We start from the raw sequence: 27,226 nt of genomic DNA, 5'->3' as shown, positions 1-27,226 counted from the left end.
GTGGCTCGGGATAGGGAAGTTTGGGGCCCCCTGCTGGAGCAGCTGCCCCCGCGACCCGACTTCGGATAAGCGGTTGAAGATGGATGGATGGATGGATACTCTAAAAAGATAATATTTCAGAGAACAATAAATTGAGATAGCAGCCAACACAATTTGTATGTAATCCCTTTTACAGAGTGGGTCAGGTAACTCTGGAAACCTGAACAGGTTAGATCTTCAAGATCTGTCAGCCAACTAGGGCAGTAGTCATGGTTGAAGTTGACGCTCATTCAGATGAATCATTTAGGTTTAAACACACCTCAGAAAGTATGTTCTGTACTGTGAGATGGTCATTATGTCAAAATAAACTCCACAGTGAGATCAAGATCCTCGCACGAAGTAGATAGTGAGGATAATTATTATTTTGCAATAAGGACCGGCTGACTGTATTATCTTGTTTATTAAATTGGCTTGTTTAAAAAAAGAATTAATGAATGCAACTGAAATTTATTTAGTTTAAATAATTGTATTTTGTTAGAAGAAAGACTGTGAAGTGAAATGAGTTAAATAGGAATTGTTAGCATGAAAGAAACGCTCTACTTTTAAAATTCTGTAAAAGCATTGGTGTTCTTATTTATATTTTTTCAAAAAGCTATGGTTGAAAATCCCAATTTTACACTGACTGCCAGCCATTATTGAATCAAATGTTACATGCTGAATACAGCCCAATTAGTTTATAGAAACCCCAACATGTAGTTATTTACATTTGAAATAATCAGTTATGGAATGTTCATGGCTCATGGAGTGAATTGGAAGTGCATTTGGCTCTTGAATCTTTCAGTGTTGAGGCAGGAAGTGCTCTTGTAGTTGAGAGCTTTACCATGTTGTGTCCGATCAGATGTCTGCTCAGGACAATCCAAAACAGTGCAAACCAAACACCTAGTCATTATTAATTAAAACAGGACCATAATAACCACACACTGACATATACAGTATATTGACTAAACAAAACCAAAACAGGAACGAAAAGAAAAGCAAAGAATGAAAAAGTGACTTTCAAACCATAAAGTATATGTAAAGAATTATATATTGAATGGAATATATGCATAAACAGGGACTAAAAACTAAAGGTTTTTCATTTAAGTTCGTTCTGAGCAAAAACACAATTATTTCGTTCCAGTTCAGAAGTTCCACAATCTCCTTTCCAAATGGTAACCGGTTAGAACAAAATGAAAGTAAGGTTAATAATGTTGTTTTTAAAATGAAAGTACTCTGTGCTAAGGAGTGGGTGAAATACAAATGTAATCGTAGAGACCATTGGCGCCAATGGTTTATACTATCTACTTAGGCTTCCGATGCTATTGGGAAACGCAGCCCTGGTCTGGAAAAACAAGCCCAAAATAAGACACTTTCCTCAGCAAAATAAGCTAAAAAAAAAAAAAAAAAGAAAAAAGCAATTCATTTTGTTCCTGTGTGGTGGATTTATCAGCATAGAAATCATAACAAGCATGCAGTTAATTAACAGTTAAGTACAATTTTAATCAAAGATCTGCTTCTCAGTCAAAACCCAACAACATCAAATCTGTATTAATGCATCTTATCTCACAATAATTCAAGACTTGGAAACAACTGAGAAATATACTCTTTACCTCTTATAATGTTTTCCTTGTATTTGGATTAGCTGAGCATGTACATGTAGCAATTATATACAGTATAGTTGTTAAAAAGGTCTTCATTCATAGCATGTTACTTCCACAACAGGCAATTAGGCAATGAAATGTTTGATACAGCAGTTTCCTTCTGGATCAAAGCACATGTTTTTCAGCAATATGAAGTGCAATTCCAGTACATTTACTGTAAAAAAAAAAAACTTTGGCCATTGGTTTCATGAAACATTATCGCAACAAAATTAGCCAGTTATAACCGGTTACCAGCATTTAACTTTTCACTTCGGAACAATTGAAAATCACTTTGTACCCGTTTCTGGTTAATTTTGTTTAGATTTAGCTTTTGGTTTTCACTCCTTGAATCGTTTTTAGTCCCTGTGCAGTAATGTTTTTAATTTTTAATTTTTTCCCCACAAAACAATAGCGCTAACAACAGTGGTCAAAAGTTTGTTTGTTAACACTTTACAGGATTAATCATTTATTGGTGGTGGCGTAGTGGGCTAAAGCACATAACTGTTAATCAGAAGGTCACTGGTTCGATCCCCACAGCCACCACCATTGTGTCCTTGAGCACGGCACTTAACTCCAGGTTGCTCTGGGGGGATTGTCCCTGTAATAAGTGCACTGTTAAATGCTTTGGATAAAAGCGTTTGCCAAATGCATAAATGTAAATGTAAATGTTAACAAATGCATTAAAAATCACTGATTATAACACCATGAATGAAAAGGGTGCCTTGCATGCAATACTTGTCAAATAGTGAGCATATTAACCTACATTATATAAATGCTTAATAACTACAATTTGTCATACTCATATTAATAATAATAAAAAAGAGCCCTAATTCGTGGAAGTCACGTGACGCCATGTGAGGATCGGACGTGTGAACGGCGAGCTCTGCGCACTTTGCTAGTTTTAATACTTTTTATGACATAAACCGGCGAGATTCGAAACACTTTGTTCCATAACTGTTCTAGAAGAACAATATGGCAAATAATTCTAAATCCTCTGGATATGGAGACATTAAAAGATTAAATTCGACAAGGGAGAACAGGATCGATTCAAGGAATGCAAGAAACTTTTACACCAACTTAAGGTCGCTTTTGCACTGATATTCCTGGCAAAATTGAGAATAGATGCTAAGGATGGCCGTAAAACATTCACATGCCCACAGCAAGCGATGTCCTTCATAAAGTCAATGGAATGAAAAAGTCATCTCGTTGTACTCACTTTGCAGCTGAGTGGACTGTCTCACTGAACATTCGCTTGACTGTTTAAAGATTCTACATGCTTTTTTTTCTGCTGGTTCTGCCTAGCGGCTGGAGTTTTTTTGTAGAGTGGCACACCTTCGGGACAGTTTTGTCTATGAATCTACATGCTCTCTGTGCTTATTTCTCCTGTTGGCTGGAGTTTGTTTTGTGGAGTATTTCTTGTGGAGACATTGGAGTGATTCATTCATTTGATTGCACTCATGTTGCAGCCGAGTGGAACGGCTCACTGAACATTCATTTGACTGTTTGAAGAATCTGCACGTTCTTTTTGTGCAGGTTCTGCCAAGCGGCTGGAGTTTATTTTGTAGAGTAACACACCTTCAGGACAGTTTTATGGATGAACCTACATGCTCTCACTAACACCAAGCGTTCTGCCCACATTACTCCCATCTTGTTTAGTCTTCACTGGCTGCCTGTCTCATGCTGTATTAAGTTTAAAATTATTCTCCTGACATACAAAGCTCTCAATGTTCTGGCACCTCATTATATATGTGATCTGCTGCATCCATACACACCAGCACACACTCTTCGTTCTTCTGATTCCAAATTGTTGTCTGTCCCAAGAATTTGTCTATCCACTTTTTGTGGGAGATCCTTCAGTGTAATTGCACCTAAACTGTGGAACTCTCTACCTCAGAGCCTCCATGACATCCCCTCTATTTCTATCTTTAAATCTCAGCTTAAAACACATCTTTTCTTAGCGCATTATCTGTCTATTACTGATTGATATTTTATTTCCCCCTTTGTAATTGAGATTGTAAGTTCTGTTGAAATGTATATTAATGTACTTTGTTCTGTTAAATCTATATGGAGTGTAAAGTAAACTTGAGCTTGTGGAAAGGCGTTATATAAATATATTTTTTTAATTATTATTATTATTTGTGCTTGTTCCTTCTATTGGCTGGAGTTTGTTTTGTGGACATTATTTGCAAAGTCAATGGAGTAAGTAATTTGTTCACACTCATGTTGCAGCTGAGTGGAGCAGCTCACTGAACATTCTTTGACTGTTTGAAGAATCTGGGCGTTCTTTTGGTGCTGGTTCCACTTAGTGGCTGGAGTTTATTATGTAGAGTGTCACATCATCAGGAAAGTTTTATGGATGAAGCTACATGCTCTTTGTGCTTATTCCGTCTATTGGGTGGAGTTTGTTTTATAGATTATATTTTGCTGTGTAATTCTGTTTCACAAATTATGTATAGAAACACCAGACTTGAGCAATCTAACAACAACGTTTTCGGGGGAGTTCTCATAGGCATACATGGACTGTTTGAGTTTGGAGGGATGGATGCCATTTGGCACTGTCATGTGTGGGGTTAATGAGCACGAGGAGGAGGAGGAGAAGAAAGGCTTCTGCTCCCCAGTTCACGCCTGCCACGGTCAGCGAGCCAGCGCCTACGCCTGCCACGGTCAGCGAGCCAGCGCCTGCAGCCCCTACCGTCAGCGAGCCAGCGCCTGCAGCCCCTACCGTCAGCGAGCCAGCGCCTGCAGCCTCGACCGTCCCCGAGCCAGCGCCTGTAGCCTCGACCGTCCCTGAGCCAGCGCCTGTAGCCTCGACCGTCCCTGAGCCAGCGCCAGTAGCCATGACCGTCCAAGAGCCAGCGCCAGTAGCCATGACAGTCTGTTTTAATTAATTATTTTTTGTATTTGTATACATCCATTTTCTGTTGGACCACTGGATGTTTGTAGTGTTGGGGGGGGGATGTTCAGCTGGAGGGACATATGATTTGATATCATTTGATTCTGTGTGTGTATGTTCTGTTTCATCATTCATGATTTTTTTAATCAATAAAATGTTAATATAAAAAAGTGCCCTAATTCATGATTCATTTCAAATGCCACATACAAAGCCTGTGAACAAGAAACATACATGCCACCAGTTTAACCTGTTTTGAATTCACTGTTTTTTTAATAAAGAATTTAACCACCAGGGACATATTGTCCTATGGCAATGTTTAGTTAGCTGCGGTCAACAGAACTGCAGTGTTTTGTTTATGCTCGTTTAAGAGGCTGTTGTTAAAGGGATAGTTCGCCAAAATGAAAATCCGCTCATTATTTACTCACCCTAATGATATCCCAGGTTTGTATGACTTTCTTTCTTCACCAGCATACATTTGAAAAATAAAATATCTTAGCTCAGTAGGTCCTTAAAATGCAAGTTCATGGAGATTTTTCTTTTGAAAGAAAATCACAGACAGTCAGCATAAATGTCGATATGAAGCCAGTGGTTAAATGAATGCCTTCTAAAGTGACACAGTCACTTTTGGTGCAAAAAAAGATCCATATTTAAGTACTTTTTAACTATAAACCATCACTTCCATTAGGCTTCACAAGAGGGTGGAGTCCAAGCAGTCTCTAGTGTGATGATTTCATGTTGTCATGATACAGACGTAATCTGACATTCTACACTTGGTTGAGACATCTAGGAGAAGCACAGAAACACACAATTATGAGTAAAGAAACTGATAAATACTGATCTAAATCAATACCAACCAAGCTACTGTACAGCGTTCCTCCTTCTCACTTGTAAACAGCGCTGTTCTTCCGGCTGTGACGCACTTGCCTCAGCTATCGCATGCTAATGAGATTACGTCACACGCACGTACCACTGCTCACCGGAAGCATGATTTAGAGATAAAAAAATCCTTAAATATTTATCATTTCGCATGAAAAGCAATTGTGTCACTTACGAGTGTTGTATGAATGACGTTTATGATGACTGTCTGTGATTTTTAGAGCTTCAAAAGAGAAATCTCCATTCACTTGCATTTAAAGGAACTACTAAGCTGAGATATTTTTCTATTTTACTTCAAATGTGTTTTGGTGAAGAAAGAAAGTCATACACACCTGGGATATCATGAGGGTGAGTAAATAATGAGATAATTTCCATTTTTGTGTGAACTATCCCTTTAAACAATGTGTATGCTCTCGCTGGACTGTAATGTACGGGTTACCCTGAGACCGCAGAGCTGAGAGAGACTGGAGTGTATGAATGTGTGCAAACACATTCCTCTGTTTGTGTGATTTTACACCAGGAGAAGACGGAAGCAACTCATATGTGCTATCGATCACACCATTAATAACTAGTTGTTTTGTTCAGTTCCATCCCCATCCATTAACTTTTTGAAAATAAGGTTGTCACAATCTGAATTTTTCATGAGTTACTGGAATATTTCGGGTTCAATACAAGTTAAGCTCAATCGACAGCATTTACGCCATAAATTTGGTAACCACAACAATTAATTAAGACTAAAAAAAGGCTTACAATGGAAGTAAATATTTGGAGGGTTTAAAGGCAGAAACTTTAAGCTTATAATCGCACAAAAGCACTTCCATTAATTCCTCTGTTAAAATGTGTGTATTATTTGAGCTGTAAAGTTGTTTGTTTTGGCATTTTTACAGTTGTTTCAGTATTTTTGATTTGTTGAAAAGTCATTACATCATCATGGCAATGAAGTTGTAAAATTGGCTATAACTTTACAATGAAAAGGTTAGTAAGAGATTGTATCACACTATAATATTGTTAACATACATATTGTTTATGTCTTGTGGCTATACGTTTGATATAGTGTGTATTTTAAAATTTACAGATTGGCCCCATTCACTTCCATTGTAAAGTGCCTCACTGCAACCCACATAACTTGCATTTTAAAGAAAAAGAGGGCCAAGTCAAAAACATTTTTTGTGGGAATCAACATAATACCACAAATGCTGTCGATTGAGCTTAACTTGTATTGAATCCGGAATATTCTTTTAATTTGGTTGTCAAATGCGGTTGGCATGTTTGTACACAACAGGATTAAGCACTAAAAGGTAAATTGACAACCGAATTTAGCTGCAGTGCGTACGTGACAATAATGCAGCAAAAACAGATTATCACAGTGACATAAAATTTGGGTTATGTAATTTTGCTATATTCAGCTTTGTGTTCATTTAAATAACTGTAATCTCTTGACTCAATTGTGTTGTCACTTTCTTTGTCACATTGATGTCAAAAGAATGGTGCTACCCTGAGTGGTGTCCCAACTTAACCAGTCTTTGTTACCGAAAGTCCTCTGGAAAAATACTTTTTAGGTCTTCATGCTCAGTCACATTGTATATCATATAATAAATCCTGTTGACCATTAAACCATAATGAACTTCATATTCATAGGTTTCTAATATTGGCAACTCTTCAATAAGTTCTTTATATCTGTCCAGTTTACATTGAGGAACATTTTCATAGGTTGTTAATGTTTAATAAATGTTATTAAGCATTTATAACATGTGAGGTAAAATGGCTCATTATGTGTCAGGTATAGCATGAAAGTCACCCTTTTTATGCATGTTGTTATAAATGTAGTTTTATTAACAAGGTTGCACAGAACCTCCAGTTGCGGAGCACTATCCCCTCCCCCGCCGAGACCTCTATTCCTCCTCCCCTCCCACTCCAGTCTACTACTGCAAATTTGAACTCAATTACTGATCCTTCAAGTCTTATCATTACGTGCAGCAAGATCACGTCCCACCCTCCGGACCTTTCGCTGCTCTCACGAACCATCCTCGTCACTCTTCAGCATTTTCCACACAACCTATTCATTCATCCATTTCATGCATTTGGCAGATGCTTTTATCCAAAGCGACTTAAAGTGCACTTATTACAGGGAGCAACCTGGAGTTAAGTGCCTTGATCAAGGACACAACGGTGGCAGATGTGGGGATCGAACCAGCAACCTTCTGATTACCAGTTATGTGCTTTAGCCCACTACGCCACCACCACCATCCCTCTCTTCCTCTCTATCCATGGCCTCCACTGGAAGGCAGAAACCAACAAGAAAATGTTGCTTGACATAACTATGCAAGATCAAAGAAAATATGACCAAGACTACATTCAGGACAGGTTCACTTGCAACAAAGATAAAAGTTGTTAGGCCCAACACTGTTCAAAATTATTACTGTCGGCACTATGCAATCAAGTGTCGCAATTTGATGTTCAATTTAAAATCTTGGACCATAAGCAGAAGCAGTTGAGAACCACTCTTATAGACCACATAGTGACTAAATTACCACACATGGGAATACATTTCAATCCAATATCACTATGACAATTCTCATTAAACACCCTAAAGGCAAAGTGTTGCCCAGACAAAAAGTGCCATACTTCTTACACATGCCAAGAGTTCCAGCCAAACAGAAGTGAGCAGATCACAGAGCCATATCTTTGGCTTAGGTGGCACATTTCCACTAGGTCCATTAGGCACCTCTGATATAATCACAGCACACGTGCGCTTGGATTTGTTGTGACAGCCACTGTAATGAATCCGCATGCCTCACTGAGTCTAGCTGAGGTGGGCTATTTCTGTGGCATTCTGAAACAGACTATTTCTCTGCCTAAATTAAGCAGAGGTGCTGGCCAGTGGGATTGTATGTAGCTTTATACTTACATGTGCTCTTTTTTTTACAACTGCATCTCAGTATTTTATGTAGTAAAAATAGAATCTTTATAGCAGAACTATGAATATGAATGGATAAACTATGAAATATCATGTGAGCCACTTGATGATTTAGATAAAGGAAGCAGATTGTTATTTTTGGTGCCAACATGGTTCACCACACACTTTATTGTATTTGTCTATTATAATTGTCTATTTGCTTTTTAAACGTAGCCTAAAGCTTTTGTGGCAGTTGCTCCTGCATGAGTCATGTGTTTACCATTTGATGGCATGAGGAAAGGAGGAGTATTTTTGCAATAGCACATAACCGTACTACTCATTGTAGGGTATGCAGGTCAGGTTTGGGGAAATGTATAATTAATTTCAATGATCGTAATCAATGATTAATCAGACGATTTGACCCGGATACCCATACACATTGTAAAAACGCCCCAAAAAGGGCTTATATAGTCCAGGAGTCTGCTTCAAATATATATAGATAATTAATCACAACTAATTATAATTAATTAGGAATATACATTATATGCAGACAGGCTATATTAATTTAATTAAACCCTCAATGGAATTGACCCATAGGCTACGCAACCAGTCATTTCGTCCAGAGAACAGCTTTGCTAAATATTTCTGATCAATTCCCTTGAAGGTCCATTCTTAGTTATAAGCTTACTCATCAAAGCACGTTAACTTACTTTGATAATATCAGCTCGTAGCTTTAAAATCGCACATTAAAGAGGCTTTGTTTTATGATCAACAAACACAGACAATCAAGCATATAATTGGGTTTAATACAAATAACTAGAATATATCACTACACTTGACAAACAGACACTCAACATGTAACATAAAGTAAACATAAAATAAACATAAAATAAACAGAGTAGAAGCAATAAGGAAAATAAAGAGATTATTAAGGATAGCCACTTATTACAACAATTAACCCTTTGAAGCCAGCAAGGAAATTACACACTCTAACGCGTTTGAATTTCAGGTGAAATAATACTTGCATAAAGGAACTCTGTGTGTCGCTGAGCAAGTCTGCACGCATGTCGGGTCCTCGTGGCGTTCTTTGAGACAGAGGATTTCGGTTCGGTGTTCCAAAGCATGGAGTTGAAGGATTGTTCCAAGAAGTTGCAATGTTCAGCAGAAGAGGAGAGATTAAGTAAGTTGAGGGTTGGAAGCAACCAAGTAGAATGAAGAAGAGAGAGAGCCAGTGGGAGTCAGAGGATCTTTGGTGAATGGAAAGACAAGGCCGTAGCCTGGCGCACGCTTGGGAGTCCTTGAGGGCCTCCTAGTTCGGCATCATTCAGCAAGAGGGCAGGAAGCAAGAAGGAGGAAGAAGATAAGAGCGAGGAAGAAGAACTAAGCTGTAAGAAGATGAGGGAAGTAAGAGAGATAAAGAGGACTAAGAGAGTGAGAGGAAGTGGGCGCAGCAATTTTATACCCTTAGAAAACATGTCCCACCTCTCATTGGCTCGACCAATGAGAAGGGTTTGGGTTCCAGGCGGGAATTTGGTTTATTGCTCTTTTGTTCTCACATTTCTCATTGCATGTGCAAGAAAGAAAACTAAGAAATATACTTGTAATACTAATATGTTGTTGTTATCGACATATCATGTACACAGTCATTTCAATCTTCGAAATACCAAGTTATAGAGACCAAATATGCCACACATATGATTTCGGGTAACCATGGTATGCAAAGTCTGAAACATTAACGCATTAGAGTTTGCAAGAAAACATAGATCAAGCACATTTAAGGGAAAATGTGAGATGGCACATTAGATACATGTCAATATTTTTATCACATGGATTATATATATATATATATATATGTATATGGAATATATAGGATTAAAAAGTGTTCATTTCTCCTTCTCAGTAAGAATTGAGTGAGAATCAGCCCTGTCTGAGCATTCCTTTGGAGGTCGTAAAATTCTCCTTTCTTTGGGCAGGAGAATGATTCCTTTGTCCCGTCTCACTCATTTGCATGTTTATGACTGTGTTTATGATGGTAAGAGATTTTGGGCTGAATGACTCAAAAGATGGTAAACATAGCCGAAATATCATTCTACGGAGATCTTATATTCGAATTCGGCTAGGACAAATCGTAAGGTTTAATTTGATACCAAGAAAAGTATATTTGGTACCCTTAAAAATGGGTTTACACTGTTAGGCTATTAAATATAAGGCCTCTTATTAACTATAACTAGTTTTACTACACTACTAGACAGTCTTACTAGTTTGATCTAACATCAGACACACAAAACATACGGGGATTAAAACATATTTCACTAGAAAATACATTTCTAAGTTTAAAACTGAAAACACACACACCCACATTTTTACGTTCAAGATCTCACATGGTAAAGCACGCGGTGTGAGGCGAGTCATATGGGAAAGGGGGGGCTTAGCAGTCACGAGGATTTCCTGTCAATAGTTCCTTGTCTCTTTGTCAATACATTTATTGTGCTCGTGGAGACTAGTCGGCGCTATTGCAGTAATTAGGGAGTTGGAACAGTAAGTTCTTGTTTTCATGGACCTGCTGAGTTAATGATTATCCTTCATTGATTCCTCCAGACGCTACATCATATACAGTAAATATGGTACTGCAGTATGCAGTACTTTATGCATACTGTGAGAAGTATGCAGATTTTCTGTATGCATATAATTCCCATATAATGGCATACTACATTTGCCAAAAAATAACAAATTAGTCTATTTTTAACCTTCCTTTCTTGAGTAATTAATTGATCAGACTGCATGCATAATGCTGGATTAAATTAATGCATATTTTAAACTGTTTCACATATTGATTTTTAGTAGGTTGTATAGAAAATGTAATGCAGTAAGCAACACACCTTTATACCATTACGAATTACATGACTACAAATACTGATCTACCATTGAGCAGATGAGAAAAACAAACTGATTAGTTGCTTACGTCCTCATTTAATGTAATATCAAGACAAATTTGAAGATGGGAGAGAGTGGGGTATGATGTGTCAGTTGGTAAGCTGTAATGTTTTTATAAAAATGTCCCATCATTGTAAAAAGCTGCATGTGATTGAGAGATGAGAAAAATGAGAAAAGTGTGAAGCATTTTTAATGTTAAAAACTATCAAGAACTATATGTAAAAAGACTAGACCTGGGCAACTTACATTGCATTGGGACCTAATGCACCTCCACAAGCATGCTCAGGGTTGCCAGATAAGATACGCAACACCCCCAATTCGAGATTTATACTTGCGCAAATTGGAAATATTCTGCCTAACATTATACTTATTTTGTGAAAACAGGCAACCATGCACATGAGTGTGCTCTTAAGAACAAACTTGGTGAACTCTAGTGCAATATTCTGCTCAAGGAAAAGTGTTATACAGCCACTCTGTGTCCATTCTTGAGGCTGCTTGTGGTGTTTGTTGCTACTAAGTTTGCAGGTAAACCTTCTCAGTAATGAAATTAAATATAAAAGTAGATTTAAAAGTATCATTTACACACATAATTTACAAATATGTATTTGTATTTTTCACATGTTAATTTAACTCTTTCCGTAATCATTTATCATAGTCATGCAGCCTGTGTTATTCAGTTGTGTGCTGAATGGAAAGTCAAACCACTGATGAGACCCGCATCATGACACTTTTAGTGTGTAAACGGGTAATGTTTTGAGTATAAAATAAGTAAACTCGCCCGCTTCGCAACAAACATTAAAAGTTCTATAATTTTCTAAAAAAATTTTTTTTTTTATTAAAACAGACCTCTGATATAGAGAGTGTTAAATTGAATAATACATTAACAGGGAAGTAGAAAATAATTATAATAAGCTCAGCCTTCATTCAGTTTTTTAATGCCTGGTTGACAAATATCTACCTTTGTAGAGCAATACAATAATTTAGGCAATTGCAGAATAGTCCCATTAGTCACAGATACACTTCAGAAAACACAGTTGAGTACACAACTATTACTGGGCTTAAAAGATACAAAAATCAAATCAATGTGGATCATTGTATCTAAAAAAGAATACAATGTGACCTCTATGAACTATTTTAAGCCTGATTTGGCCCATGTACCAAAATAGTTGCCCACACCTGATTCAGATAAATATCTACCAACTGGGTTTTGCCTGATCTTCTCTGATAGTATTTCATTATTTGCACTCTTGTTCATACTCTAGCATGCAGTATATATCTATATTGTATGATCCATTTAGTATACTATGTGGTATTATGTGATATTATCCTGCATATACACACTCACACTCTCATTCTCTTATAGTTACAGTTATGGAAAAGAGTCAACCAAGTCCCCAAGGCGTAATCAATGATATGGATTTGCTAATCAATAATACACAACATGTGCATACATCTCTCACATCTGTACAGTAAATATTCTGAGACAGACATATTTGCTATATTCAGAATAGCATACTATCATGCTGCTCGTAGACATTTGAAATTGTTTTGTATTTGTGGAATGCAAGGATTACTTACATTATATAATCTAAATGTGCAGTATTTAACTAGAAAACACTGTGAAGTACTGTGCATAAAGCAGTGATTTCAACTTGACCTTTAATTTCAAGTTGTGTACACTGTTTTTATCTGGATGCCACTTGTTTAATTTAAAATACAACATTGCATAATGCATATTTTTACATAGGATTATTGTTTTAAAAACAGTGATAATTTGTATGCATTTTTAAAGCTTTAAAAAAGAAAACGGTTAAATGAACTGGATAATTTCTAACATCTTTGTCAATTTGCTTTCAGACCCCATCTTGCTTTAGAGTACAGTGGCAAGGTATGTACACTGTTATTTATGTATGCAAAATTGAGCTGTTAAAGAGGAGAAATCTAAGAAAAAAAGTAATTGAAATCTCTCCAAATTGTTTTCATTAAGGCCACTAAAATTCACCAGCTGGCTTTTGGTAACAATCACCCCATCACAGCCAGGAGTCTGGAGCTGCTAGCCACTGTCTATGCTGAGATTGGCAAGGCAGAATATACTGGTAAGATAAGCTTAAGTAAAATTCTGTTATGATCGATTGCAATCATCCTGATTCGACATGATGTTAGATGAGATATTAAATCGCCATCCCGCTAATGTTCATCTCTTTGAGTACTTCTGAATTAATTTAAATGTACTTGAGGCATCGTTTGGGTTCCTCAGCTTGTGGAACCCTTTAGAGAACCTTAATGCACCCTCTAATTTCTCTGAGCTTACTCTAATCTTACTCTTAAATAACTCTCAAGAACTCAAGGACTGTCAATGATTCCTTTAGTTGCCTAATCAAAAGAAAAGTTTTTAAGACACTATATCTTGAAGTTTGTTGAGTACATAAATAAGATATTTTAGGCTGCTTTAAAGGGTTCCTGGAGGACCTTCATAATGCTTCGATTATCTTTTAATTCTGGCAGTCATATCAATATACAGTATCAACTGTAGCTTGTACCTTACAAGCAAATGCTCTTGTAGCAACATTGCACATATAACATTTAGTATGTCAACTCAGTGAGGAATCAAGGAAATTTCATCCCATCTAAGCATACTGTACATAATTCTTTACAAATACACTTGCAGATTGTTTGCAGCTAAAAAATGTCCACTTAGGTAAATCTATGAATGAGTAAACACATATTTCAAGCATGCTCTTTCTAGTCCCCGTCTCATGGTTTATTTAGATCTTGGAATGAAATGCCATGTAATTGCTTTGACAGTTTGAGGCCAGGGCATTTTTGTAACCAGAAATGCTTTGCTAGTTTTCCAGGGGGAGGAGTCACACTACATGTTCTTTATTGCATTTAAATTTATTTACATTTATGCATTTGGCAGATGCTTTTATCCAAAGCGACTTACAGTGCACTTATTACAGGGACAATCCCCCCGGAGCAACCTGGAGTGAAGTGTCTTGCTCAAAGACACAATGGTGGTGGCTGTGGGGATCGAACCATTGACCTTCTGATTAACAGTTATGTGCTTTAGCCCACAACACCACCACCACTCCATTGGCTGTTGGCTCCAGTGCATAGCCAAAGCTTATTGCATTAGCTTTTTCTAGACAATGAAGAATGTTTTGTACAGAGCAGCAGTGTGTCATGAATGTCAAATTCAACTGCTGACTTTTTTTTTTTAAAGAAAATGATTTTGCTAAAACATCTCCCCTGCATTGACAATGTCAAAGTTTCAGTGATAAACTATTGTACTGCTAAACTATTTTCATTAAAAAGACAATTTTGATAATAAATACATTTGTTTGGTTCTAATTTCTGCCATGTTATGTCAAATAGGTTCCTCTGCAGTTTGTTAAGTGCTCTGTTTTTCTTACATTTTTTTACAGATTCGTTGGGGGAGTGTGTGTCAAATCTTTCGAAGAGGTTCTCTGCCACAGAGTCATTTAGCGATGCTCTAAGTGGCATCTCTCATAGCCATGAGGACAGACACTCTGAGCTACGGCACAGAAAAGAGTCATACATACATCAGGAAACTCTTAATTCTAAGGTAATACTACTCATCTTTTTGACCTTAGTTTAATTTACTAAAACAGGACATGTTCACTCATCAATTAATGTTTCTAAATCAAGATTCCTATGAACATTAATTATTGCCCTCAGATTTTGGGGGTTAGTGATTAGGGCTCGGTGTCAGAGATTGCGGTTAGGACTAGGGTTTGGGAGTTAGGGTCAGTGAAAGGATTGGAGATTAGGGTTTGGTTTTAAGTATAAGGGTTTGAGCTAAGGGTTGGTGGATTGGGGTAGGATTCAGAGTATAAAGTAGGTGGTTGAGGTTTGTGTTAGTTTAGGATTCAGGGTGCCAATATACCGAATTTCTCGAAAAATCAGTGAAAAAAATGTGTGTAATGTCATTTTGAACAAAATCTATAAAAAAAAAATCTTTGTACTGGCTATTAATCACCTTCTTACTGGCATTGGTCGATATCATCGGTTGGTGTGAACCGTACCTCCACCTACTTTGACGCAAATTCTTTTTTTTTTGGCTGTTTTCCTTCAAGTTTGTCAACATGAAAACACTGGACTGCAGAGTTGCCGAGCAAACTTGCCTGACCCCACCCGTAACCCTAACTACATCTGTACAATCATTTGAGCAGAGATATTTTCCAAGCCTTTGTGACGTGTAAAATACAATAACAGATGGTAACGTTGCACATTATGACCTCATATTGCTATTGTTATCATTAGCGCCATGAATGACAAATTACAAATGATTTACTGCATATAAATCTCTTTAAATCATCTCTAAGTGGTTCAAAAAATATTGTATTGTTCTTATGTGTTTTCTATAAATATAATGAGGTACATAGTTATTGATAACACATTTTAATGTCACATTGCTTAATGTTTTACATGTAGGACAGTGTGTGTCTCGTGTTTAGCCCTTACATAAAAATCTAGAGTTTTGCTTGCTGCAAACTAGCCACGATGTCGCCACTGATTCATTTTCACATGCAAATGAGCTTTGCAGCAAACTCAAACTCATTGCTGCCAAAGGTTTGCTTCAGTGAATAGCTGCAAACTTCTGGCATACATTTTTGGCAAATAGCAAGCTCATTCGCATGTGTAAATAATGAGTAGCAAATCTGCGGCAAGTTTGAAGAAACATTGCAGAAATTTTGTCAGAACTCTAGATTTTTTTAAGGAAAAAAAATGCTGGCCCCAGCGGCATTGGCAGTGTTTGAATGCTCGCAAACAGTACACCATTGCTCAGCAGTTTCAGCCTTCTCTCTAGCTCTGAGCGAAGAACAAAGAGGAACTTCGCACTGAGTGTATCATCGTCTCTATTGTTAGGATTAGGGTTAGGGCTCTGACTGGTTGAGATGCTTTGACAAATTACAGTTTTTTCTTGGAAACATTTGTGTTACATGAACTGTGCATTAATGTGTAAAGGTTTTAGGAATCAGGAGCTTCATCAATAGGAATCTTTTAAGCATAGTTGGGACTGCCACAGGCCATCTGCATTTCATATTGTCTCTATCAAACATTCTGGCAAACAAAATGTTTTTCTTTTTTCTTTTCTGTGCCTCCTGTAGGTCATAAGTAAAAAGCTGCCCACTTCTATCCTGAAAAGGTCCAGTGGGAGCAGCGGGGATTCAGTCTTATCGTGCAGACGCAAAACTAAGAGGCGCGTTCGCTTCAGAGAGCCTGAGATCACTGTTCACGGTGAGAGAGTTTATTGAGATTAAAGAACAGCCTGGTCTAGCAGACCCTGAAACTTCCTGTGTGACTTTTATCTGTTCTTTAGAATGGCTCTCAGCATTATTTAGAGCTTGCACTTAAAAATAGTAAAATGATTTAAACATGCTGGAGCAGGTTCTAAAAAATAATCCCATTTAGGGCTGCGGTTAATGAATCCCCACTTTAAAAAAAAAAAAAAAAAGAATCAGAGATGCACAAACATGCATAATTGATTTTTTTTTTCCAGATTAATTATACATTCAAATAAGACCATGTGCAATCTGTGAAAAGGCTGTTATTTTAATGAAACAAGGAATTTAATTTAAAGGGGTCATGACATGGTTTTTTTATTGTATTATTATGTTCCCTTAGGTGCAATTATAGTATTAATATATTTTTTTTTAAGAAAAACTTTTAAAATCTAGTGATTTATGACCTTTTCCCACCCTGTTTCTCATCCTCTGATTCAAACAGTCTGTTTTGGGGGCGTTTTCCATTTAAGACTTCAGTGTTAACGCCCACTGTTATGATTGGCTAACGTCAGTGCCTATGTATCAATTATTGACGCCCCCAGCCAGAACAATATGCAAGTAAACTAAGTAAAAACACTGTGATTATTCATAATGAATGAAATTGCGCTTTAAAAAGTAGTTTAAAGTTTAAAATAGATTACTTACAGTTTGCATCGTCGTTGTTCCCAGAATAGTCGGCACGGACTTATCTTTGAGCAACAGTTTTCTGGCAAAGCCAGCATCATATTGAGATTTGTTCTCAAAACAGTCATCCTTAAAATGTACAGAACAAACGCTTAAGTTAACACTGCCGTGACTGGGTCGATCCGCAAAAAATAAACTGCATCCATTTTTCCCTGGCGTCTGGATCTTTCGGCAGCTTATTCAGAGGTTTTGTTTGACCACAGCCAGGAACAGCACATCTGTGTGGCATCGTAATTTTCCTGTGCACAAGTAGTCTCTGTCAGAGCTCGCTGTCCATCGACTGAACACTTGTGAGGCGCACGGCGACACGAAATGAGCGTAGTTGTCTTGCGCTTATAGCGTAGTTATGTTGTGCTGGAGGCAGTCATATGCAAACGCTGTTACGTCACTTCTAACCGACACGTCACTTCTAACCATGAATCCAGATCCAGCTGTATTTTGAGCTTGATTAAATAAATGATTCGTTTAGAATGGGGAGGACGTCTTAAAATATTAAACTTGCAGGACGTTTTAATGATACAAAGACCTCTTATATACCAAAAGATCAAGGCAAATTTGGTTTCTCATGTCATGACCCCTTTAAGGAATTTAAGGAAAATAATTTAATGTGCTTATTTAGTTCTATTTAGATGCATCAGTGCATTTCGTCTTTCACTCAAGAGGTCTAGTCTTTCAATCCCTTACAATACCTACTGTGGTGTAATTGAAAGTTCATTCACTTCCAGTCTACTACTTCCAAGAAGTGGTACATATTGATGTACCATAAATTTTTTAAAGCAATATAGGCACAAATAAAAATATATATTTTTTACATTGTATTAGTTGTAGGGTATATATTTCATTCCATTCAATTACTTACTAGTTTATTGCTAGAAAGCAATTAAATCACACAAATCAGGGTTTTAATATGCATTCATACATGTCCAAAATTTTGTTAATACATTTTAGGGGGAAAAAATATCACAATTTATTTAAAAAAATAAAAATAAAACAGTTCATATAGGTTGACCTCCTGAGGTGGATGAACAACATCTGAAGTTAATAAGCTCATTTTTTAAGAGTTGCAAACCCTACCAATAGAGTTAGGGTTAGGCTGTTAAACCATTAGGCTTACCTTTTTACAGAAAGTGCCAACTGTGCTCTATAGATTTAGTTAGAGGAAGGCCACCATTTTGAAATGCAAATACTTTGAGGCTAACCTGCACCGTTGACCTAAACGTCATAATTACTTTTTATGTTGGGTTTGCAGACATTCCTTATGACTGTATAGGAGGTAAGACGTGTTGAACAATGTGATGGATCACTGAAATGCATGAAAAAGCTCTAAATATTGTGCATGTCAGATTACCTACCCTTCACAAATTTAAAATGTAATGTTTATCTGCTGCTGTGTGGAATGCATGCATTAAATAATTGCTTTTTATGAGCGCAGCACTGTTTCAGTTGTTTATTTTTCATATATGTCAAATGCTATGGTATTTCCATGTAGCTATATAGGGTTAGAATTTATGATTGTAGGTTCAGGTTCAGACTAAAAATTGGGGTGAATGTTGTGGAAGGGTTGGGTGTGTTAATAGTTATGATTTAGTGTTAACTTGAGGGTCAGGGTTAGACACAATGTTATGTAAGGAAAAGTGGCTAGGGCTCCCTAAAAAGTGTAAACACTGTTGCTCTGTGGTACTTTCAAAACATTGCTCCATTCATTTGAGAATCCCATCTAGCCCAACATAGCAACATTAGCACAACCAATGGTGTGAGTTTAGGGTGAGAATATCTTTTTGCAAACCAATGCCAGACGAGGGGAGCATTTTGGAAACCTGTTTGAAAACAGTATATATTTATATATAGTGTTTTTGTTTTGTTCTTTTACACTTCCACTTGGTTGCACTAGAGGCGCAGAAATTACACGTTCACCTTTAAGGTTTGCAGAATGTCTTTTCTTGCATGCGATGTAGTATTTTGTAGCTTGAGATAATATAGTACTTTGCTTGTTTTTAAGCAGGGTGCATAGAAAACATTATGACAGACATGTTCTAGCCAGTTCCAGATCTAGCCTTGAATTTTTGGGCTTTATGTTCCACAGTGTATGACACACCCCAGAGCCGTTTGCACTTGGCCCTGCTCACCTGCCTGTTCCTGTTACTGTCTGCACTGGGTCTAGCACTGTACTGCACAGACCGACGGAGACCCCACCGTTCCTGTGAGGAGCTGCAGACTGCAATGGCTGTGTACCTGCTGCAATTCAAACAGATCGTCTGGGCCTGCTGGATCTGGCTGACCATGCAATAACCATAAAGGACCACAGGGGGCAATGCATTGGGACTGTCACACGAGGCAAAGAGAAATATGATAGGTCATGGTTATCTATAATGGACAGAGAAAAAAATAAGGTGTGCCTCTTGATTTTTTAGTGCTCTTTTTTCACTGTTATAATGAGACTGGCCACCAGTCGATGACATTGAGGATGCTCAACATCCACCTCTTTTGTTTTCTAGTTAACTGAAGGCCATGAGCTTTTCCACACCATTAAGTTGGTGTGTGTTTTTGCCCTTTATACAGTAGTGGCTAAGTAATTGCCACGTCCTCATTATACAAAGCCGTATATAATTCAAGTCCTCTTTATGTAGCTCTTTGTCATTGTAGCAGTTCTGGGCAATCTGTGTTTTAATATCATTATTAAAACAAATAATAATCATTTCTAAGAATGCTTGTTGGTCCAAAGAATACTTGGGGCAAGAGTACTTTATAATACAGGAATCAAATAAATAAATACATTATTATCAGAAATATACTGGACATACTGAGAACCCAATGAAATCCGTCCATCAGAGTTAAAGCCCAACTGATTTTTTTTTTTTTTGTAGGTCAGTATTATCAGTCAAAACAGGCAAGTAAGAGATATACCTGTATTGGGCTTTTATAATGAACACTAAATTAATTGTAGTACTGTAGAAAGCACATGCATGTATTATACATGTAACAGTGGTTACATGCATAATTCCATGTGCATAGTCACAAAAAGTCATAATGCAAAAACAGTTTCATGCAAAAACCATTTTGACACATGCATATTGCATGCACTGATAGAATGCGCACAGTAAGTGCATGGCTGCACCAACTTCTGCAAGTGCTGCTCTTTTTTATTCTTACTGTTAGGGGTGGACAGGAAAGAGAAATCGGGCTTGGATTTTACATAGAAACTGGCCCAAAAGTGGTATCGCTATCCTTTTCTGCATATCGTGGTGCAGTTTTGCAGCTCTCTTCAGCCTGTTGCGGCCTGTTAGGCATAACCCATTTCAGCTTATCGCTGCCCGTTCGGTACCATTTCATGCATGGCCCTCCAGGAAATGCCATGGTTCTCCCTATGGCCAATCCGCCCCTGATTACTGCATACATGCAATAAATAATTTACATGCTTTCAAATAAATGCTTTTCAATATTTATTCTAGTACAAAGAATGTTTAGTCTCAAAAGTTGATTGCTTCAGAAGCACTCTCCCTGTGTTCTACAGTGCTGTGAAAAAGTATTTGCCCCATCCTTATTTCTTCTGTTTTTATGTCTATCTGATACTAAATTGTTTAAAAAATGTAACAAATATATATATATATATAACAAAATATATAACATAAAACAAAGGCAATCTGAGTAAAAAGTAAATACAGTTTTTTAAATGATAATGATATTTATTGAAGCAAAAAACTTATCCAATACCAACTGGGTATGATTAAGTATTTGCCCCTAAATCTCCAAATCTATGAAACTGCATTCATAATAGTGTTCAGCTGTTCAATCAAATCAACACCGAAATAGAACTTGAAGTTGGCTAAAAGGTCTCACCTAGTAGCACATTATGCCCCGGTTGAAAGAAATTCCAGAAATTATGAGGAAAAAGTTGATTGAAATACATCAGTCTGGGAAGGGTTACAAAGCTATTTCAAAGGTGCTGGAACTCCAAAGAACCACAATGAGAGCCATTATCTCCAAATGGAGGAAAAACCTTCCCAGAAGTGGCTGACCTTCCAAATTTCCTCCAAGAGCACAGCGACGACTCATCCAGGAAGTCACAAAAAAGCCAGGGATAACATCCAAGGAACTGCAGGCCTCTCTCATATCAATAAAGGTCACTGTTTATGATTTCACTATCAGAAAGACACTGGTCAAAAATGCCATCCATGAGAAGAATCCAGAAGAACATTAGGGCTCATCTGAATTTAGGCAAACAACACCTTGATGATCCTCAAACCTTTTGGGAGAATGTTCTGTGGACTGATGAGTCAAAAGTGGAACCGTTTGGAAGAAAGGGGTCCCATAACATATGGCATAAATCAAACAAAGAATTCCACAAAAAGAACATCATACCTACGGTGTGATGGTTTGGGTATGCTTTGCTGCAATAATTGAGGGAAACATGAATTCTGCTCTCTACCAGAAAATCCTAAAGTAGAACATTTGGTCATAAGTCTGTGTATTGAAGCTCAAGGGCAACTGGACAGTGATCCAAAGCATAGGAGTAAGTCCACCTCTGAATGGCACAAAAGAAGCTAAATTAAAGTTTTACATTGGCCTAGTCAAAGTCCTGACTTGAACACAATTGGGATGATGTGGCAGGGCCTTAAATGAGCAGTTCATTCTCGAAAACCCTTCAATGTGGCTGAACTAAAGCAGTTCTGCAAAGAAGAGTGGGCCAAAATTCCACCACAGTGTTGTGAAAGACTGATCTCCACATATGGGAAGCATTTGGTTGCAGTTGTTGCTGCTAAAGGCGGCACAACCAGCCTTTAAGTTTAAGGGTGCAGTTTGTTTTTCACATGGGTGATATAGGCGTTGGATTACTTTTTTGCTTCAATAATAATAAAAAAAACTATTTAAATAGCTGCCTAAAAGGGGCTTTTTTGGGTCTTTTAATGATGCACTGATGCAAGGGATGGATTCAGGGACCTGGCAATAGATTTATGCTCCAATACATCCAAGAAAGCTTTTTATTACTTCTTAAACAAGATAATACATAGGTTTTGATACTATCCTTTTTTAATTCCCTTTAAATATCAGCATTGGACCTAAAATCAGACAGGCTCTACAGAATTTGCACACTGCAACCAATGATAAATTATTCATTATAAATTATGCTTTTTTTGATGTAAAATCATATTTTATGTATTCATACATTTTACTTTTAAAGCATTTGCTGTACATAAAGTGGTTGCATGTGTCTGTGGAATGCAAGTCTATACTATTTATTTTACTACTTATCAAAAAGGTTAAGTACAAATATGCATTAATCAAAAACTTATAAAAAGAACAACACTAAACATTGTTAATGAATATATTTCAATGTACATGTGAAAAGAGAAGTACTGGCACAATGTATACACCTTTAGCATTTATCTAGTTAACAACTTCAAAAAAGGGCAAAGCTGTTACATTAAGCACAAATGTTTCGATCTTCTACAAATCATCTCTTAAAAGAGATACAAGACTGTTTCAAGGATATGTTTGCCATATTTTGTGTCAAGCACTGCCAGATTTAACTGGCAAATAAAAGAATGCCATTTTACATAGCTGATTGCTTTATCATTCTTTAAACATTTGAGTTTATATTTTACTTGAACCTGTACCAGCATCTTCGCATTAAGTCCAATAATGGTACACACGTTTGTTTTACTATGTTGTATATGATTTTTTGTCTATCTTTTGTAATAATCTGTCACTCGAGTTTTAAAGTTAAATCTTTTAATCTTCTTTTCTATTTGCAGCTGTTCAGTTTCCATTTTTCTTGTCGAGCATTTTAAATTAAAATTTTTTTGGTCTCAATCACAAGCATATTATTTTCAGAGTTTTCACATGAAATGTCTTGGTTATGTGAAAAGTAACCCTGGTGCCCTTTGTGGTAATGGACGCTGCGTAATTGCATTGGTACACACCCTAAGTGTCACATGATCTGAAGCCCTTGTACAATCATGCCAATTTATTGGCTGGTGGTGCTTAATTGACTCTCCTAAGGAGCTACATCAAGGGCTCCATAAAATTGCTTGTTTTGGTGCCATGAAGTCAGGGAACCAGGGTTACATTTCACGTAACTGAGATGTTCCCTTTCGTAGGAACTCGAGCTGTGTAATCGCATTGGGAACAATATCCATTCATACCATGTGAACAGTAGCTTCTAACTTTCTATGTCCATGTGGCAAGCATATAAACAGTTTTTACCCTCAGGCCATTTACCACATGAACAATTAAACTTCCTTCAGGACTCCCATAATGCAGTAATGTATAAATATGTCATGTTCATATGTCATTTCACTCATATTTAATTCAATAACTGTACATACCCCTAGCTTGTACATATGTAGTATGTACATGTACATAAGACATTCTATGTTATATGTCCAGCTTTTTTGCATGTCTGTTTACACTCTTGTCTTGTTTTATATTCTGTGTATCACTGTAATGTTCTGTGTGCACTTGCTTGTTTCTCCTATCACCTAAACAATGTGTGCACATGAGCACACTTGGCAATAAAGATCAACCATAGTGGGGAATAACCCATCATACAAAAGAGCTTCCCATTGAGAGGCCATACCCATAACCTCCACAAGTCTGGCCGGGGGACCAAATGCTGCCCTGTGCCTGAGACAACATGTCTATTCTGACTGGAATCTCCCAAGGTATTTCCTCCAGGAGAGAGACCAGAGTCGAAAACCATACTTGAGATGGCTAAAACGGTGCCAATAACAGAAGCCAAACCCGACCCTCTCAAACTCTCTGTAGAACTGTGTGCAGAAGACTTATTGTGGGAATTAATCAAAATGCATTGTCGGCCACTGATGCGCTAATGCATTGATACCCAGCAGTGCTGGGGGCAAGTGGCGAGTGAGGACAAACCAGAGGGGACAGTGTGACGTAAGAGTGGTGGTGGTGTAGTGGTCTAAGCACCATAACTGGTAATCTGGTAATCAGAAGGATGCTGGTTCGAGCCCCACAGCCACCACCATTGTGTCCTTGAGCAAGGCACTTAACTCCAGGGGGATTGTCCCTGTAATAAGTGCACTGTAAGTCGCTTTGGATAAAAGCGTCTGCCAAATGCATAAATGTAAATGTAATGTAAATGCTCAAAGTGAACAAGTCTATTTCCACTCTGATGAACCTTCCCCAGATTTGTTCCATAATGTCCACTCTCCGATTTATGTAAGACACCACCTTCCTGAATCTCTGGGAGGAAAATCTTTAACACCAGCAACACCACAAACATTTCCAGACAGTTTATGTGCCAATATTGCTGCTGGCCCATCCAAACCCTGTAGGCTGGATGACCCTTGTATACAGCACCCCAATCCGTGGAGGAGGCATTTGTCATTATAAATTTGAGGCGACACAACTGACCCAATGAAATGCCCAACATCAAAAGGCGGGTCCGTTTCAATGGTAACAGAGTTCATCCAACACTGAAAGGTTCTTGCATGAAACATGCCCAAGGAAATGACAGTGGAAGCCACGATCATGAGCTCCAAAAGTCTATGAAATTTTCTCGCAGGGAGAAGGGATCTCACTCTGAACATTGCCAGACACCGGCAGAATGAAAGACAAGAACTGGAGACCAATGTGCCTGCTTCGCCCGCAAATCCAGCTCCACCCCTAGAGCCTTGGCAACAGGACACTCTTATCTAGGTTTACACACAGCCCTAGATTGCTCAAATGGCTGAGATTGACATCTCGGTGTTGGGCAGCCAAAGTCTCTGAGTGGGCAAGCACCAACCAATTGTCAAGATAATTCAAAACACAGATGTTCTGAAGCCTCAAGGGTAAAATCTGCATCCATGCATTTTGTGAAAGTGCATGGTGGTGCCAGTGCAAGTCCAAATGGAAGGACGCAAAACTGATATGCTTTGCTCCTGAAAGCGAATCTGAGCAAGAACCTGTGCTTTGGCGCAATTTAATAATGGAAATAAGCGTCCTTCAAATCGATTGTCACAAACCAATCCCCCATGGAGCCCGTGACATAGCTCCCTTGGGGCACCAGCCAATAAATTTGTGTGATTGTACAAGGCGTTTAGACCACGTAACACTCAGGTAGTGTCCCAATGTGATTACGCAGCTCAAATTTCTATGAAAGGGAACCTTTTCTCCAATGGCACACATGCAGGTAGACATGTACTTTAGAGTTAAAGACAATACATTTTTGTTGATTCCCTCAATAATTTTTTTTTCAACGATTTCCCGTAATCCCAAAACTTTCTGTCTGCCTCAGGCCTCAGTTTAATTGTTAACTGGATTGTGTTTTATTCTATATTAGAGCGCTTGCTGAAACATTGGATTTACAAGATTTAACGTGGTCATTTATTTTAGTATAATTTATTTTATTTGTTCATTATTGATTGAAACTTTTCATTACATTATTTAATATATAGTTAAATTACCTTTAAAGGTGATAAAGATCATGAATATTTGAATGATTTGGAAATGCATTGTAGAAATGCCCTCCACACACAGGTGTATTTTCACCCACCATTAATTTATTCCACATTGATTTACTTAACTTTACACATATTCTTAAGTGTTTTTAAATGGCTGATTTGTGCACACTTTGACTACTGTTTTGAGTCAGAGCAAAAGGTACAAAACAAAATATGAATAAACTGTGACCTGCATCAAATCACTGTGAACTAATTAAGTGGATATAAGTGTGTGAATATTTCAGTTTCTAAAAAAGATTGGGACATTTTCATGATGGGTTACTGTAGGTTATTTATATGTATATTTTATGACTGATTATTATACAACATTTCATTCTTCTGTATAGCACACGTTAATGCTTACTTTAGATTGATAAAAGGAAAATCAATAAAATATTTAGTATCACTGTAATGTGCTGAGTTTAACTCTAATGGCACTCTGATGGTTTCTGTAGGACTAGCCAATATCTGAAGCAATAAAATTGCCCCAACTGGCATACACGTTTGATTTCTGTTTATTTATCTTCTAATTTATACTTGGTCACAGTCAACAGACGTGCCTTTTTTGACATTCTTTGTTTTCTCTATTTGTTTTTTTTCCTTGCTTTATTGTAAATACAATAGGTCACCAATCAAAACCAATAAAGTGCACACCAAGTAAAAAGTTATGACTAGTTTAGAAATTGCAAGCTGTATAAAAACTTTCATTCAACTTCATTATCAGAAATTTGATTTGTATTATTATAAAATAAAATCGACAGCTGTTTGTATTGATGCTACTGCAATTATTTAATAAAAGCCCAAAAAATAAATACATTAACTGACTAAATTATTGCAAAGCTGCAGAGATGCATCCACAATACAAAACAATAAAGAAAATGATGCACAAACTAATTATGTATCTTTACTCAGAAATATGTGGGCTTGAGTGTGTTTCAGAAATACAATGAATCATACATAGATCATGCTCACACAGCATTAACTAACAGGCTGAACTTAAATATATTGCATTAGGGTTCAAACTTTATTTAGCAGAAGATGCTTATACCAAAAGGGCATACATCAAATTTTATTGCAGCGTGCATGCACAACAATACTTCATATCAAAAATGTAATTACTTTAAATCATAATAAACTCTACTTAGTGGAATGGCATAAACCTCATTGATGTTTCCATGTAGAAAACAATTAAAATCAGCTTTGATCAAGCAAAACAATAAGTTAGCCCTCCAAATGTCTAACGTTTCATCCAATATGATCTTATTAGTATCTGTAGGTTTCTGTATGTATATATACATTTTTGTATATTTGGCTAGACACTGAAACATACAAAACCAATGTTTTACCAGCATCCTAAATGTAAACCCTTTTAATGTATGTGATGCACAAATGAGACAAATACATCTTTACGAATCCTCTGAAGACTGATCGGACAGACAGAGCTCAAAATTCAAACACAATCATGCGGGACTCATTTATCATTAATTGTCCAAGAATGACCTTTTTAATGGCAAATGAATTCATAAATG

At 37.2% G+C, this 27,226-nt stretch overlaps 2 protein-coding genes across 4 annotated transcripts in view; one reads left to right on the top strand and one right to left on the bottom strand.

Annotated features, from left to right (window-relative positions):
• The window catches only part of LOC127662835 (uncharacterized), a 59,191-nt gene extending 32,836 nt beyond the window's left edge, over positions 1–26,355 (top strand). The window contains exons 5-10 of one of the 3 annotated variants that reach the window (XM_052154199.1): positions 13,115–13,145; positions 13,245–13,353; positions 14,683–14,843; positions 16,390–16,519; positions 18,500–18,523; positions 19,334–26,355. In XM_052154199.1, the coding sequence (XP_052010159.1) occupies positions 13,115–13,145; positions 13,245–13,353; positions 14,683–14,843; positions 16,390–16,519; positions 18,500–18,523; positions 19,334–19,539 (661 nt within the window). In that variant the 3' untranslated portion in view covers positions 19,540–26,355. Of the gene's footprint in view, positions 1–13,114; positions 13,146–13,244; positions 13,354–14,682; positions 14,844–16,389; positions 16,520–18,499; positions 18,524–19,141; positions 19,172–19,333 lie in introns of all 3 variants that reach the window. The other 2 variants (XM_052154201.1, XM_052154200.1) reach the window with 2 other exon arrangements.
• A 146-nt stretch (positions 26,356–26,501) lies between these two features.
• The window catches only part of LOC127662836 (transmembrane protein 179-like), an 8,469-nt gene continuing 7,744 nt past the window's right edge, over positions 26,502–27,226 (bottom strand). The window contains exon 4 of the mRNA XM_052154202.1: positions 26,502–27,226. This exon is cut by the window's right edge and continues 1,428 nt beyond it. The gene's annotated coding sequence lies outside the window, so the exon portion shown is untranslated.

Source organism: Xyrauchen texanus, chromosome 22, assembly GCF_025860055.1.
Source record: "Xyrauchen texanus isolate HMW12.3.18 chromosome 22, RBS_HiC_50CHRs, whole genome shotgun sequence".
In the NCBI taxonomy this organism is placed as follows: Eukaryota; Metazoa; Chordata; class Actinopteri; order Cypriniformes; family Catostomidae; genus Xyrauchen; species Xyrauchen texanus.
This window is presented reverse-complemented; position numbering and strand designations above follow the sequence as displayed.